We start from the raw sequence: 13,855 nt of genomic DNA on the forward strand, positions 1-13,855 counted from the left end.
GACAAGGCCGGAGACCTTTATTGGATGCCCGTGGTCTTCGGGCTCTGAGATGACACTGCATCACTCATCGGCATGATTGTGTCTATGACATTACTAAATGGGCCCAGGAATACTTTCAGAAACCACTGTCGGTAAACACAATCCGCCGTGCCATCAGCAGATGCCAACTAAAGCTCTATCATGCAAAAAGGAAGCCATATGTGAACATGGTCCAGAAGCGCCGTCGTGTCCTGTGGGCCAAGGCTCATTTAAAATGGACTATTTCAAAGTGGAATAGTGTTTTATGGTCAGACGAGTCCAAATTTGACATTCTTGTTGGAAATCACGGACGCCGTGTCCTCCTGGCTAAAGAGGAGGGAGACCTTCCAGCATGTTATCAGAGTTCAGTTCAAAAGCCAGCATCTCTGATGGTATGGGGGTGCATAAGTGCATACGGTATGGGCAGCTTGCATGTTTTGGAAGGCTCTGTGAATGCTGAAAGGTATATAAAGGTTTTAGAGCAACATATGCTTCCCTCCAAACAACGTCTATTTCAGGGAAGGCCTTGTTTATTTCAGCAGGACAATGCAAAACCACATACTGCAGCTATAACACAGCATGGCTTCGTCGTAGAAGAGTCCGGGTGCTAACCTGGCCTGCCTGCAGTCCAGATCTTTCACCTATAGAGAACATTTGGCGCATCATTAAACGAAAAATACGTCAAAGACGACCACGAACTCTTCAGCAGCTGGAAATCTATATAAGGCAAGAATGGGACCAAATTCCAACAGCAAAACTCCAGCAACTCATAGCCTCAATGCCCAGACGTCTTCAAACTGTTTTGAAAAGAAGAGGAGATGCTACACCATGGTAAACATGCCCCGTCCCAACTATTTTGAGACCTGTAGCAGAAATCAAAATTGAAATGAGCTCATTTTGTGCATAAAATTGTAAACTTTCTCAGTTTAAAAATTTGCTATGTTATCTATGTTCTATTGTGAATAAAATATTGGCTCATGTGATTTGAAAGTCTTTTAGTTTTCATTTTATTAAAATTTAAAAAAACATCCCAACTTTTCCGGAATTCGGGTTGTATATAATAAAGTAAATATTTGAGAATTTACTCTTGAGTATTTGATTTTGGTCATTTTACCCTCTGTCGCTTTGCATATTTGTAATTCTCATTTGCAATGCAGACTGATGTGGGATATTTCCAGACTTTTTTGTGCATTTGTACTCATGAGGCACCACGTTTGCTGAAGCTGACCTGTCTTTGGCTCCGCCCACTGTCCCCACATGTCTCACCCACAATGCCAGAGCACAGAAACCTTCACTCATAAAGTTCTGACCCATCAGTGGCACTCATCTTCATCGCAGACACCTGTCCTGAATACTGAAGAGATAAACTCAGGTATGCCACTTTGCAATCAGATCTACATTACATTATCTACAGTTGCATTTGCAAAGCAAACAATGCCAGTGATGCTTATCATGTAATTTCATTCTAAATGTCATTTTTGTTAAATGGGTAGGCGAGACTGTCATTGGTGTTGTGATTTGTCATGCAACTTGCTAAGTGAAAGTATGGGTTTTGGGAAAATATGATTTGAAATGTAAATATGGTCTTGTGCACATATAATAAATGTTATTGCGATTGATTTGCAAAGACATATAGGATGTTTTCCTGATATGAATTACAACTTTTAACTGAAGATATTCTATTGCAGTTATCGAAATAAGTAATATTTTTTTTTAAATCCTCTTTGCACTATACTTTACATTGCTACTGTGGAAAATATATATACGTGTGTGTGTGTAAAAGGTTCCAGACAGACATGGAGACCTCCATTGAACAGGCTCGCTGGGTTTCCTCCTTCATGGTATCATCAGAGGTGATGCCCTATTACCCAACTGACTCCAGCTATATGGTCCACACTGAAGAGGGTTCGATGTTCCCCTGCACTGATGCCGATTACAGCAGCCTGCCCTCTTTGTTCAACAGCCCGGTCCATGGCTGTTCATCTGGAGCTTTTCAAAACAGCCCAGGTACAGGACACAGCACACTATTATGGCAGTATCACATGGTACTTTGATATACACTACCTACCATTCATCCAATCGCTGTGAGATATTTAAATGTTTTTAAAAAAGACGCCTCATATTGTCACCACATTTGATCAAAAATACAGTAAAAACAGTAATATTGTGAAATATAATTTCAATTTAAAAATCACAATTTTCTGTTTTAATATATTTTAAAATGCAATTTATTCCTGTGATGACAAGCTGAATTTTCAGCATCATTACTCCAGTCTTCAGTGTCACATGATCCTTCAGAAATCATACTGATATGCTGATTTGCTGTTTTAGAATAATTTTTTAATCATTATCAGTGTTGAAATCAGTTGTACTTGTATATTTTTGTGGAATTTTACGATTTTCAGGATTGTTTGATACATAGAAAGTTACAAAATCCAGCATTTATTTAAAATAGAAATCTGTTGTAACATTATAAATGTCTTTACTGTAATGCTTGATGAATTTAATGCATTCTTCATTGATATAATTATTAATTTCTCTAAATGCATTTACATGATACCTTAAGAACAATGCCATAGTATTAACATGTCCATAATGTACTGTGCTGTCCTATGAAGTAAAAAGCCAATAAATAATATAGTAAGGACCCTCTAGTACAGATAAAATATATGTAAGCCAAAGTTTCAAGCCATAAGGTGAGTGTCATGCCCCTGTGTTGTGTTTTTCCTCCCCATGTGTGCCGTGTACCCTTTTAATGAGTCATTCCTAGCACCTGTGTTTTCCCAATCATCCTGTATTTATAATCCCTAGTCCATTCAGTTCATGTTTGTTGGAGATTATACATCTACCCATGTGTGTCCTGTGGCCCTGTGTATTCCCTTGAAGGTCGGATTAAAGTATTATTGGCTCGTGTATCCCTGGTTTCATAGTTCCTCACTTCTTGCTACACATAGCGTGACAGAATCTCCGACCAAAACAGTTACTTCCATTTGTCTACCCTCCATTTTTCTCAGTGTTTTGTTTCTGTTGTGTTCCGTGGATCCACTCCTTCGCCCCAAATTCCTTCTCCTCCTGCTGGAGCAGAGAGGCCGATCTCTTATGAACCATATCAGACAGTTTCTGTTGTTAGCGCACATCATCAGCTACCCGGACGACGCGCTCTGCGCTTTCTATGATGCAAGCCTAAACACTGTGTGCAGAGCGCTGTCGTCCGAAGATAGTCCTCGGAAGGAATTCGTCGCCTTCATGGAGTGAACTCTGTCTAAAAACGGGTCTCCATTTACCATCTGCCCCATGGATGATCTCGCCGGATCCAAATCCCGACCCAGAGCCCAGCCCACCTTCTTCTCTATGTGCGGAGAACATGCCCGAGCCCACCGCTGACAGAGAGCCAGAACCTGCCGCAACCGACGAGCCAACACTAGAGAAAGTGACAGAGCTGAGGATTGCCGCGGAGCCAGAGGTCGTGACGTCAGTCCAGGTGTGTGAGCCGGCAACACTGCCTGCCACAAGGGAGAAAACCACGGATCGTATGAGTGCAGAGAGGGGCTCTGCTCCATGCACAGCTGCTGAGGGTGAGCTGAATATGGTGTGGCAAAAGGGCCAAAACGAGGAGGAGGATCTCATTGACTGGGAATCTGATCTGGCAGTTGAACTGCCCCCTCTCCTCTCTCCTTGTCTCCGTTGGTCCCGTTCAGCCCTCCTTCGTCCATGCTTCCCTCGTCCAGCCCTGAGGAGGCTTCCGATTCTTCAGCGCCTGCTCCTAGAAAATGTCATCCAGTGCCTGCTCCTAGAAAGTGTTCTCCAAAGCCTGCTCCTAGAAAGTGTCCTCAGTGCCTGCTCCTAGAAAATGTCATCCAGTGCCTGCTCCTAGAAAGTGTTCTCCAGTGCCTGCTCCTAGAAAGTGTCCTCAGTGCCTGCTCCTAGAAAATGTCCTCAGTGCCTGCTCCTAGAAAATGTCATCCAGTGCCTGCTCCTAGAAAATGTCCTCAGTGCCTGCTCCTAGAAAGTGTCCTCAGTGCCTGCTCCTAAAAAGTGTCCTCCAGTGCCTGCTCCTAGAAAATGTCATCCAGTGCCTGCTCCTAGAAAGTGTCCTTCAGTGCCTGCTCCTAAAAAGTGTCCTCCAGTGCCTGCTCCTAGAAAGTGTCCTCAGTGCCTGCTCCTAGAAAGTGTCCTCCAGTGCCTGCTCCTAGAAAGTGTCCTTCAGTGCCTGCTCCTAAAAAGTGTCCTTCAGTGCCTGCTCCTAAAAAGTGTCCTCCAGTGCCTGCTCCTAGAAAGTGTCCTCCAGTGCCTGCTCCTAGAAAGTGTCCTCAGTGCCTGCTCCTAGAAAGTGTCCTCCAGTGCCTGCTCCTAGAAAATGTCCTCCAGTGCCTGCTCCTAGAAAGTGTCCTTCAGTGCCTGCTCCTAGAAAATGTCCTCCAGTGCCTGCTCCTAGAAAGTGTCCTTCAGTGCCTGCTCCTAGAAAGTGTCCTCTAGTGCCTGCTCCTAGAAAATGTCCTCCAGTGCCTGCTCCTAGAAAGTGTCCTTCAGTGCCTGCTCCTAGAAAGTGTCCTCCAGTGCCTGCTCCTAGAAAGTGTCCTTCAGTGCCTGCTCCTAGAAAGTGTCCTTCAGTGCCTGCTCCTAGAAAGTGTCCTCCAGTGCCTGCTCCTAGAAAGTGTCCTCAGTGCCTGCTCCTAGAAAGTGTCCTCCAGTGCCTGCTCCTAGAAAATGTCCTCCAGTGCCTGCTCCTAGAAAGTGTCCTTCAGTGCCTGCTCCTAGAAAATGTCCTCCAGTGCCTGCTCCTAGAAAGTGTCCTTCAGTGCCTGCTCCTAGAAAGTGTCCTCTAGTGCCTGCTCCTAGAAAATGTCCTCCAGTGCCTGCTCCTAGAAAGTGTCCTTCAGTGCCTGCTCCTAGAAAGTGTCCTCCAGTGCCTGCTCCTAGAAAGTGTCCTCCAGTGCCTGCTCCTAGAAAGTGTCCTCCAGTGCCTGCTCCTAGAAAGTGTCCTTCAGTGCCTGCTCCTAGAAAGTGTCCTCCAGTGCCTGCTGCTTGCCCTCCCACCTGCTCCACCCCTCTCTACCGCTGTCATCTGGCAACCCCTCTGCTCGCCCTCAGCACATCATCATTGCGGTGCGAGCCCTGCGGGACTGCCATCCTCCAGTGTCGCCGTGGTCAGAGTCTCCCTCACCTCCGCCTCCAGCCTCTGAGTCCTGGCCTCCGCCTCGGCCCGTTGACCCGTCAGCTCCACCATGGCTTTGCGGCCCCTCCTCCTCCATGGCTTCTCCCTCCGTTGGCTCCAAAATGGGCCACTGTTATGGCTGTGTTATGGCTCCTGGGTCCTGCTGGGCTCCTCCTGCTCCAAGCTCCTCCTGATTTCTCCCTCTGTTGTCTCCTCTGTTGTCTCTGTATGACGCCCACCTCCCGGGTGTCCACCCCCCTCTGTTGTTAAACAGTACAATGTCGCACCTTCCGGGTGTGGGGAGCAATGTCATGCCCCTTGACTCATTGTGGCCTGTTGCCCCGGTGTATTCCCTTGAAGGTTGGATTAAAGTATTATTGTCTTGTGTATCTCTGGTTTCCTCACTCCTCACTACATATAGCGTGACAGTGAGTGAAACTCAATGATTACACATTTAATTTAACTTCAGTATTTAAAAGGAAATTTATGCAGCTAGAACTAAAAATCATTATCTTAAAACTTGGTTTTAAAGTTGTTTGACATCTTCAGCAATTGTTATATTTCAAATGCATGGCTAAAGGCTGTGTTTTGTCTTTTCAATGTGTCAAGTTACACCAAAAAATGTTGTTGGCTGTTTAGGGATTCATTTGTCTCCAGAAACTTGATTTCAGTTCCTTTCCTTGAGCTTTCCTTCCTCTCTCCCTCAGTATATCCCGTTTACTCCTCTCCATTCCTCGGAAACCTGTCCTGGCTGGAAAGTTCTAAAAGCCTCCAACCTCTAACCAACCTCTTCCCATCATCCTCATCATCCTGGCACAGCAGTGCATTTTGTAGGACGTCCTCGTCATCCTTCCACAGCACCACGGGCCTCTCCTCTGCCAGACCGCCTTGTTCTGCCCTCCACTTCCCTATCCAGCATCAAAAGGTGACCATCGGTGTGCAGGAGAGCGTGAAAGGAGATAGGCTGAGTCCTTCTGGAGATGGGGAGGCGTTCTTTGGAGGTGTGTTTCCCCCCACAGTGAGTGACGTGTATGCGCAGACAGACTCTTTAAAAACCAGAGGTGGGTAGTAACGGGTAAATGTTCTCAAGTAAATTTACTTCGTTACATTTACTTGAGACCATTTTTTGGGTAACTAATACTTTTGGACTACTGTATATTTAAAAATGGGTACTTTTACTCTTACTTAAGAAATTTTTGGGGAAAAATCTGTATTTTTTACTTCGTTACTGTGGGCGACGCTCCTCTTGTTACTTTATCTTAATGCAATCAAAGTTTTAAATGCTTCAGTTTATTCCAAAAGCGTCGTCTACTTTTCTCTGGGCAATGAGTGATGCCCATTCGCGAATGATTCTTTCTTCTGAGTCAATTCTGTTCAAAGGCTTGATCAAACCAGTTGGCAAACCAGTGAATTGGTTCATGAATCAGTTTGAATGATTCATTCAGTTCCCTGCCGCATGCGCTGATCCAGAGACAGAAGCGTTTTTACAGCACTGCGCTTTATAACCAATCACACAAGATTCTGTTGAGCTTATGAATGCAAGGCCAATCAGAGGTGTTCAGATGAGTCATCGCTAAAATGCCGGTGCTTACTTCACTCGCTCGCTCATTAAATACCTCCTTCTGGCTAATTCTATCATCAGAAACAACAAAGTGCAGATGTGTGTTCAAATCTGTAAATAAGATATTGATTTCACAGTGTTAATGGATTCAGTGATTTTAATTGCAGTTTTTGAGAGTGATTGAACTCTAGACTGTGAGTGAAAATATTCTTTGATAATGTAAATGTTATTTGCTCTCTTTATGTACAATGGAAGATTAGTTGCAGTTTTTATATCACATTAACTTTCAATGTTAAATTTACATTTAATATAAAGTCAGTCCTATTAAAATTATGTTATGGCATGACACCCATATATGTTATTTAAGTAAACAGACAGGTTTTTATCCATAGTTAATAGATTACATTGTTAGGCTACTTTGACCATCGCATATTAACATAATCTATAAAGGTGAGAATCTAGATATTTCATGATAAAGTTCCTGTGTCTGGGAATGTTTCTAATAAAAATGAAAAAAATTAAAATAAATAATTAATGCTTAATTTGCCAATATGCTTTTGTGGCTGCTGTGTGTCACATGACGACCCCTCAATATGAGGAGTTTTCACTCTTCTCCGTGTCAGAGTTTATTTATATATAGAATATATACATTAATATATAACTTATTTCAGTGATGCAGATCAGAATTTTCTTCAGCTGTTACTCCAGTTTTCAGAGTCATGATCCTTCAAAAAAAAGAGCTGGAAACTGTTTTGCTGCTTAATAATTTTTGGATCCTGTGACATTGTGTTTAGGATTATTTAAAGAAAAGAAAGCTAAAAAGAACATCATTGATAGTAAATCTACATATTGGAATGATTTCTGAGGATTATGTGATACTGAAGACTGGACTAAAGGCTGATGAATATATATATATATATATATATTAATAATATAATAATATTAATAATAAACTAAAAAATGTGAAGTCATGTTAATTTAAAATGACCCAAGTTTTATAGCTTTAGAATATACTGTCAACCACCATAACAATACAGTTGGTAATTAGAAAGCTACAAAATCAGAGTTCATCACAACTAGATTTTCTACAGGCTAAATAAATAGATAAATACTAACACTACAATAATGCAATAAATATTAATTAACATAAGATGTATGCACGGTTTCACAGTATAGCTTACTGCTAACCAACTAACAGGTTTTTACCCTAGTATTCTTACTGCCAAAATTACAGAGTACAATCAAAATTCAAAAGTTGAATATTCTTCAGGTTTCTTTTGGTACAACTGCTATTTGGTTCTTTGATGTCACTCTGAAGATTCTTCAGATCAGCACTTTGGTTTCTGAAATGTATAAAAATCACCAGCACATAATTATACATTCTCATTATACATTCAAACTGGAATCTTAAAGATATTTATGAGTGTGTTTCTGATCAAGCTGGACAGTGATGTGTAAACATTATTTTTGATCTTTTGTGGTGGCAGAGCCGCATGAGTGTGTGAACTGTGGGGCCACTGCAAGCCCTCTGTGGCGGCGTGATGGAACGGGACACTACCTCTGCAATGCTTGCGGACTGTACCACAAGATGAACGGAGAGAACAGACCCCTCATCCGACCCAAAAAGAGACTGGTACACCACTCACTATAGTGATAAAGAGAACAAACTTTTAAAAGAAGGCATTTAAAAATACTATAAAACAATTACAATTGAATACAACTCTGATTTGTCTGAAAATAATTTTAAATTGTAATTTATTCCTGGGAGGCAAAGCTGAATTTTCAGCATTACGGTCACATGATCCTGCAGAAATCATTCTAATATGCTGATTTGCTGCTATTTATAGTTTGAAAACTGTTGTGCTGCTTAATGTTTTTGTGGAAAACGTGATACATTTGGATTATTTGATGAATAAAAAGTTCAAAATAACAGCATATATTTCAAATATATGAATGATTTGTAGCATTATAACTGCTGTCCTTGCTGAATAAAAGTATCATTCTGACAGCAAACTGTCAGAATGTTTTGAACACTAGTCTAAATCTGATCTATAGACTTTCTGCTATATGATATTTCTCTTTCTGTAGGTCACCAGTAAGCGAACAGGAACGAACTGTGCGAACTGTCAGACCAGCACCACCACGCTGTGGAGACGAAACGCCAGCAGAGAGCCTGTGTGTAACGCTTGCGGACTCTATTTCAAGCTTCACAATGTGAGCAACTTCACTCATTTCACATGACTTTTTTACTAAAACGTAAAACGAGTGTCATTTTAATATAAAAAGTTGTGTCACTCAAGACTCACAAACTTGCAGCTCGCAAACTTCGTCCAACACTACATTTTAACCCGCATTTGTGCTGTTACCTGATTTGCATGATTCGTTGATTGAATTGCGTGCCAAAAAAAAAACACAAATTCCATCTTGAAAACTCTTTCAAAACATTTCAACATATCCCAACATGTCAGCTTCTGACGGTTTTCAAACAGTTTTTTATTAGTCATGCAATTCCATTTGGCAAAAATTTCTGTGTTCTCTGTCTAATACTTCAGTCCCTCTGATCAGGTGAATAGACCGCTGACTATGAAGAAGGAAGGCATTCAGACACGGAACCGTAAAGTGTCCATCAAGAACAGGAAAGCGAAAAGTTTTAGCGCCACAGTGGAGAATCTGTATTTTTCTAAGAATCCTGTGTCAGATCAGCATTTCGACTTGTATTCTCAGAGTCCAGGAGCTCTGGGCATCTACAGCCCCTCTTCCCAATCACTGCCGCCCACCGCTGCCTTCCACAGCCACGCCAGCCTGCCTTACCCATACCACCCACCAGCTGCCATCTTACCCAGCATGGTGTGACGGAAACAGGACAGAACTCACTACTGCCCAGCCATGTGTTCACATACTCTATATAAACATACATACAAGCTTAACTAACGCAGATGCATGAAAAAAAACATGGCACACATAATAGCTGACTATCAATGCATTGTATACAAAACATCAAATCGTGCATTTATTTTAAAGAAAGAACAAACACACTTTTCAAGTTTGTTTGATTTGAAAAGCTTGAAAGATGACAAATATTACAACCCTTTTTTTTTTGAGGCATTAGTGTAGCATGTCCATAGTTTGAGGTCAGTAAGATTTGTATTTTTAAAGAAATGAAAACTAGCGAGGATGCAATGAATTGATCAAAAGCAACAGTAAAGACGTTTATAATGTTGTAATGTTAATCTTTTTAAATATTTATCAAAGAATCCTGAAATCCTGAATCAAATCAGCGGATTAGAATGATTTCTGAAAGACTGGAGTCTTCAGCTTTGCATTACAGAAATAAATTGCAGTATATTCAAATGGAAAACTGTTATTTTAAATAGTAACAATATATCACATTATTACTGTCTTACTGTATTTTTGATCAAATAAATGCAGCCTTGGTGAGCATGAGAGACTTATTTCAAAAACGAACCCCAAACTTCTAAATGGTAGTGTATATATATAGACTGTCTTTACTTTTGTGTGTGTTTGTAATCACTTTTCTTTAACATTCTTTAACACTTTTCTTTGTGGGATTTGTAAGCTGTTTTTAAAGTGTTATCTAGAAAATGAATGCAGTTTACAAATAAACATTTACGGGAAGCATCTTTTTCTTTTTGCATTTGCTGTAAATCTTAGATACAAGAGGAGCAGTGAAGACTTGCTTGAATGCTGTTTGAATTCGAAACGGTTTCCATATCAAATTATCAAGGCTCTTTACCGTCACTGAATCATAACAGACGTTTATTATTGTGGTTGTGGTTTTGCTATGACTCCATTGTGAGCTCTGTAGCCTGCATGAATAAGCTTGTAAGTGGGAGTTCGACAGTTACGATGTGCCATGACAGCAAATATGCAAATCCAGCACTTTCCATAGCACAGCGGACCAGTACTTCTACAAAATCATAGTGGATTAGTGATGTCAAATTTAATTTCAAGTTTCACTGCCAATTAGTTACAAGAAAAACTTTTCTTCAACAGTATTTGCTTATCATGAGATAAACATCGTCTATGATCGATCATCTTCAACAGTCTGAAACACATTGTAGTTTAGTTTTGCAAATTTATAGATGTTCCACTTTGTTGTTTTATGTCATATGTTACCAGGGTAGTATCTTGAATTCCATTAAAAGTACAGTTGTGGTTTGTGTTGCAAAGATATTGCTTTGTGGTTGCTAAGGGGTTCCAAGTGGTTGTTTACAGGCAGTGTTGGGGTGTAAACTAGTTACATGTAACGGCGTTACGTAATTTAATTACAAAATTATTGTAACTGTAATTAGTTACAGTTACTACGAAAAAATGAGTAATTAAATTACAGTTACTTATGAAATTTTTAACAATTACAAAGGGGATTACATTTGAATATTTACACACATCCACATACAGATTTAACTGATTTCTTTCCCAAATTGCACTGACTATTCTGAGACATACCGCCCTGATAATTTCCGGGATGCGGAAACAGTCTGGTTCGTAGAATGACATCGACTAGTGTCTGTGAATATTAAGCCCCAAAAATGCAAAAATGCAAAAATCTGCCTGTCTGTGGAAATCAGGTGCGGACTGGACACCGGGAGAACCGGGACAATTCCCGGTGGCCTGGCAGCCGATTTTACCCCACTATTTAATATCATTATTGTATAATTGCCTGCCGAATGTACTAAAGCGATCATTTGCGAATCCGCCATTTGATAATTAAATCTGTAATAAGTCAAGTGTTAGTCATGATTCGCGCGCTCTCCGCGCCTCCGCCAAACGGTTTGGATCAGACTCAGAGTAATCAATGAGAGAGAGAGAGAGAGAGAGAGAGAGAGAGAGAGAGAGAGAGAGAGAGAGAGAGAGAGAGAGAGAGAGAGAGAGAGAGAGAGAGAGAATAATCATTCATCTGTAAAGATGCTTTTTTGTCTTTTTTTTTTTTTTAATCAAGCAGCAGCACGTTGCTCACCAGCCATCACTCAAAATACTAAAGGACATCATTATTATCTGTTGTAATGTTACAGTAGGAATTTATCTGAAAAAAATTCCGATTTAAATTTACATTTTAATATTTAACTATAAATCCAGAGAAAATGGTTACTATTGTTTAAATGTGATAACCAAAAATGTAAAAGTATTTTACAAATGTATTTATTTAAAAATAAATACAAATCTATTTGCAAAAAAAAACAAGGTTATTTTACTTTTATATAGGCTAATAAAAGCAAGGTTAATTTTTGTAAGGGAAACACATGACTCGTGTACAGTATTAGGATTTTTCTATAAAGATATTGTAGTATTGTAGAGTATTGTATTGTAAAGTATAGTTTTGTTCAATCTTGAGTATTAAAGTCACGAGAGATGGATAACAGGGCAAAATAAAGAAACTGAAGAGAAAAATGGAAGTGAAGGTGCAGTTCAGGAGACAACTTTTAATTATTTTGCATATCCCCAAATTAAAGATTTAAACCTTTTTTATGTCAGGTCCATACAAAAAAATATATTTGTCCATGAATTTGTTTGTATGAATTTTCCAGTCTGAATTTTTTCCCAGTCTGCCCTTCCTGTAAATGAATGGCAAAGACATGGTTTCATTTAGGCCTACTGAAGCTCGCAGTGTTTTCAACCTCTGCCATCTCAATATAGGAGTACACGAGCACATAAACATAATTTCTAGAACTGCTTTGTGTCACTTAATGTGCATTTTACTTATTTTGAGAAAACTATCATCATCATTATAGATTTTTATTTTATGCCAAAAATCATTAGAATATTTAGTAAAGATCATGTTCCATGAAGATATTTTGTAAATTTCCTAATGTAAATATATAAAAACTTCAATTTTTGATTAGTAACATGCATTGCTAAGGACTTCATTTGAACAGCTTTAAAGGCGATTTTCTCAACATTTAAATTTTTTTTTTGCTCCCCAAATTCCAGAAAAGTTGTATCTCAGCCATTACCAGTATTTTCCTATTCTAGCTAATAATACAGCAATGGTGTACACTTCAGATGATGTATAAATCTCAATTTCGACAAATGGACACTTAAGACTGGTTTTGTGGTCCAGGGTCACATATGTGTGTGTGCGTGTGTGTGTGTGTGTGTGTGTGTATGTATATATGCATGCTATATTTCCATGCTATATTTAGATTTTTGCTATATGGGAATGTTTCACTGTTGTGTGCGGTTGCCAGGGTGTTGCTATGCAGTTTCTAAGATGTGCTGAGTGTTATTAAGATGCTGTGATGTGGCTAAGTGGTTGCTCCAACCTGTTATGGTAGACATCACATTTAGCGTCCAGAAAGGTTATCCAAACAGACACGCGCACTACAATCCCAGCATCTCTGAGCCAACAAATTGGCATTATTGTGTGCATTGTTCCATGCCGATCTGGGAAAAGACCTCAGCGCTGCGGAATAGGGGTTTTTGTGTGAGCTAAGCTCTGGTTGGCGATGATATCTCAGATAGCGCCCCTCCTCTCACCTCCATCTGTTTCCATCTCTCATGGTTGACCACATAGCTCTGCTCCCCTGGCTTCTAGTGGAGCCTCATTGTGCAACGCAGGCGGCTTCTGGTTTTCCGGAATCTATAAAAAAAATGTGCAAAAGGGAAAGGGAGATGCACAGAGAGAGGCTGCAAGCAATGGCATGGGCGTTTTTTTTTTAAAGCCTGGTGCACGAGGCACATCTTTCGCTTTTTTCTGTCATGGGCTTCCTCCATTCAGGGTGAAGCCGTGTTATCTGGTGGAGTCGGCACCATAGTGAGGGGGAAATGCTACTGAATGACTGGGAGAGATTAGCAACCACAGGACTGGTCCAGCTGACACGTTTAGGCCCGAACGTTAGCGTTTGCGCTCACGACCTCTTTTCCATTCACATAACTGACTGACAAACGCAAGAAGCGTGATTTTTTTTGTCAAATTATCACATCTTTCCTTCTAATCTGCACAGGTTTCAGGGCCAGAGCCCTCCTTGTGAAGGCTTTTCTGTTTAAAATCTATAGAGGTGATGTGTCAGTATTCTGAATAAACTGCTTCTGTAAGCAAAAATGGTGATTTATTTGATGGCCTCCACCAAGGCTCAAAATTTTGCTGGTTGACCTCATTGACC

At 40.4% G+C, this 13,855-nt stretch overlaps 1 protein-coding gene across 1 annotated transcript; it reads left to right on the plus strand.

Moving 5' to 3' along the window:
- Positions 1-1,814: 1,814 nt before the first annotated feature.
- LOC132097308 (transcription factor GATA-3-like) lies at positions 1,815-9,597 on the plus strand. Its single transcript, XM_059502934.1, has 5 exons — positions 1,815-2,025; positions 5,881-6,234; positions 8,222-8,367; positions 8,823-8,948; positions 9,300-9,597. The coding sequence occupies exons 1-5, from the start codon at positions 1,815-1,817 to the stop codon at positions 9,585-9,587; spliced, it is 1,125 nt and encodes a 374-aa protein (XP_059358917.1). The 3' UTR covers positions 9,588-9,597.
- Positions 9,598-13,855: the final 4,258 nt, after the last annotated feature.

The sequence above is a fragment of the Carassius carassius genome, chromosome 21 (genome assembly GCF_963082965.1).
Source record: "Carassius carassius chromosome 21, fCarCar2.1, whole genome shotgun sequence".
NCBI lineage: Eukaryota > Metazoa > Chordata > Actinopteri > Cypriniformes > Cyprinidae > Carassius > Carassius carassius.

Bases quoted from the DNA above. Each gene is read 5' to 3' on its own strand.
- LOC132097308 (XM_059502934.1), top strand. From the start codon at position 1,815: ATGGAGACCTCCATTGAACAGGCTCGCTGGGTTTCCTCCTTCATGGTA. The intron at 8,368-8,822 runs GTACACCACTCA...CTCTTTCTGTAG, and splicing joins TCCGACCCAAAAAGAGACTG to GTCACCAGTAAGCGAACAGG. The intron at 8,949-9,299 runs GTGAGCAACTTC...CCCTCTGATCAG, and splicing joins TCTATTTCAAGCTTCACAAT to GTGAATAGACCGCTGACTAT.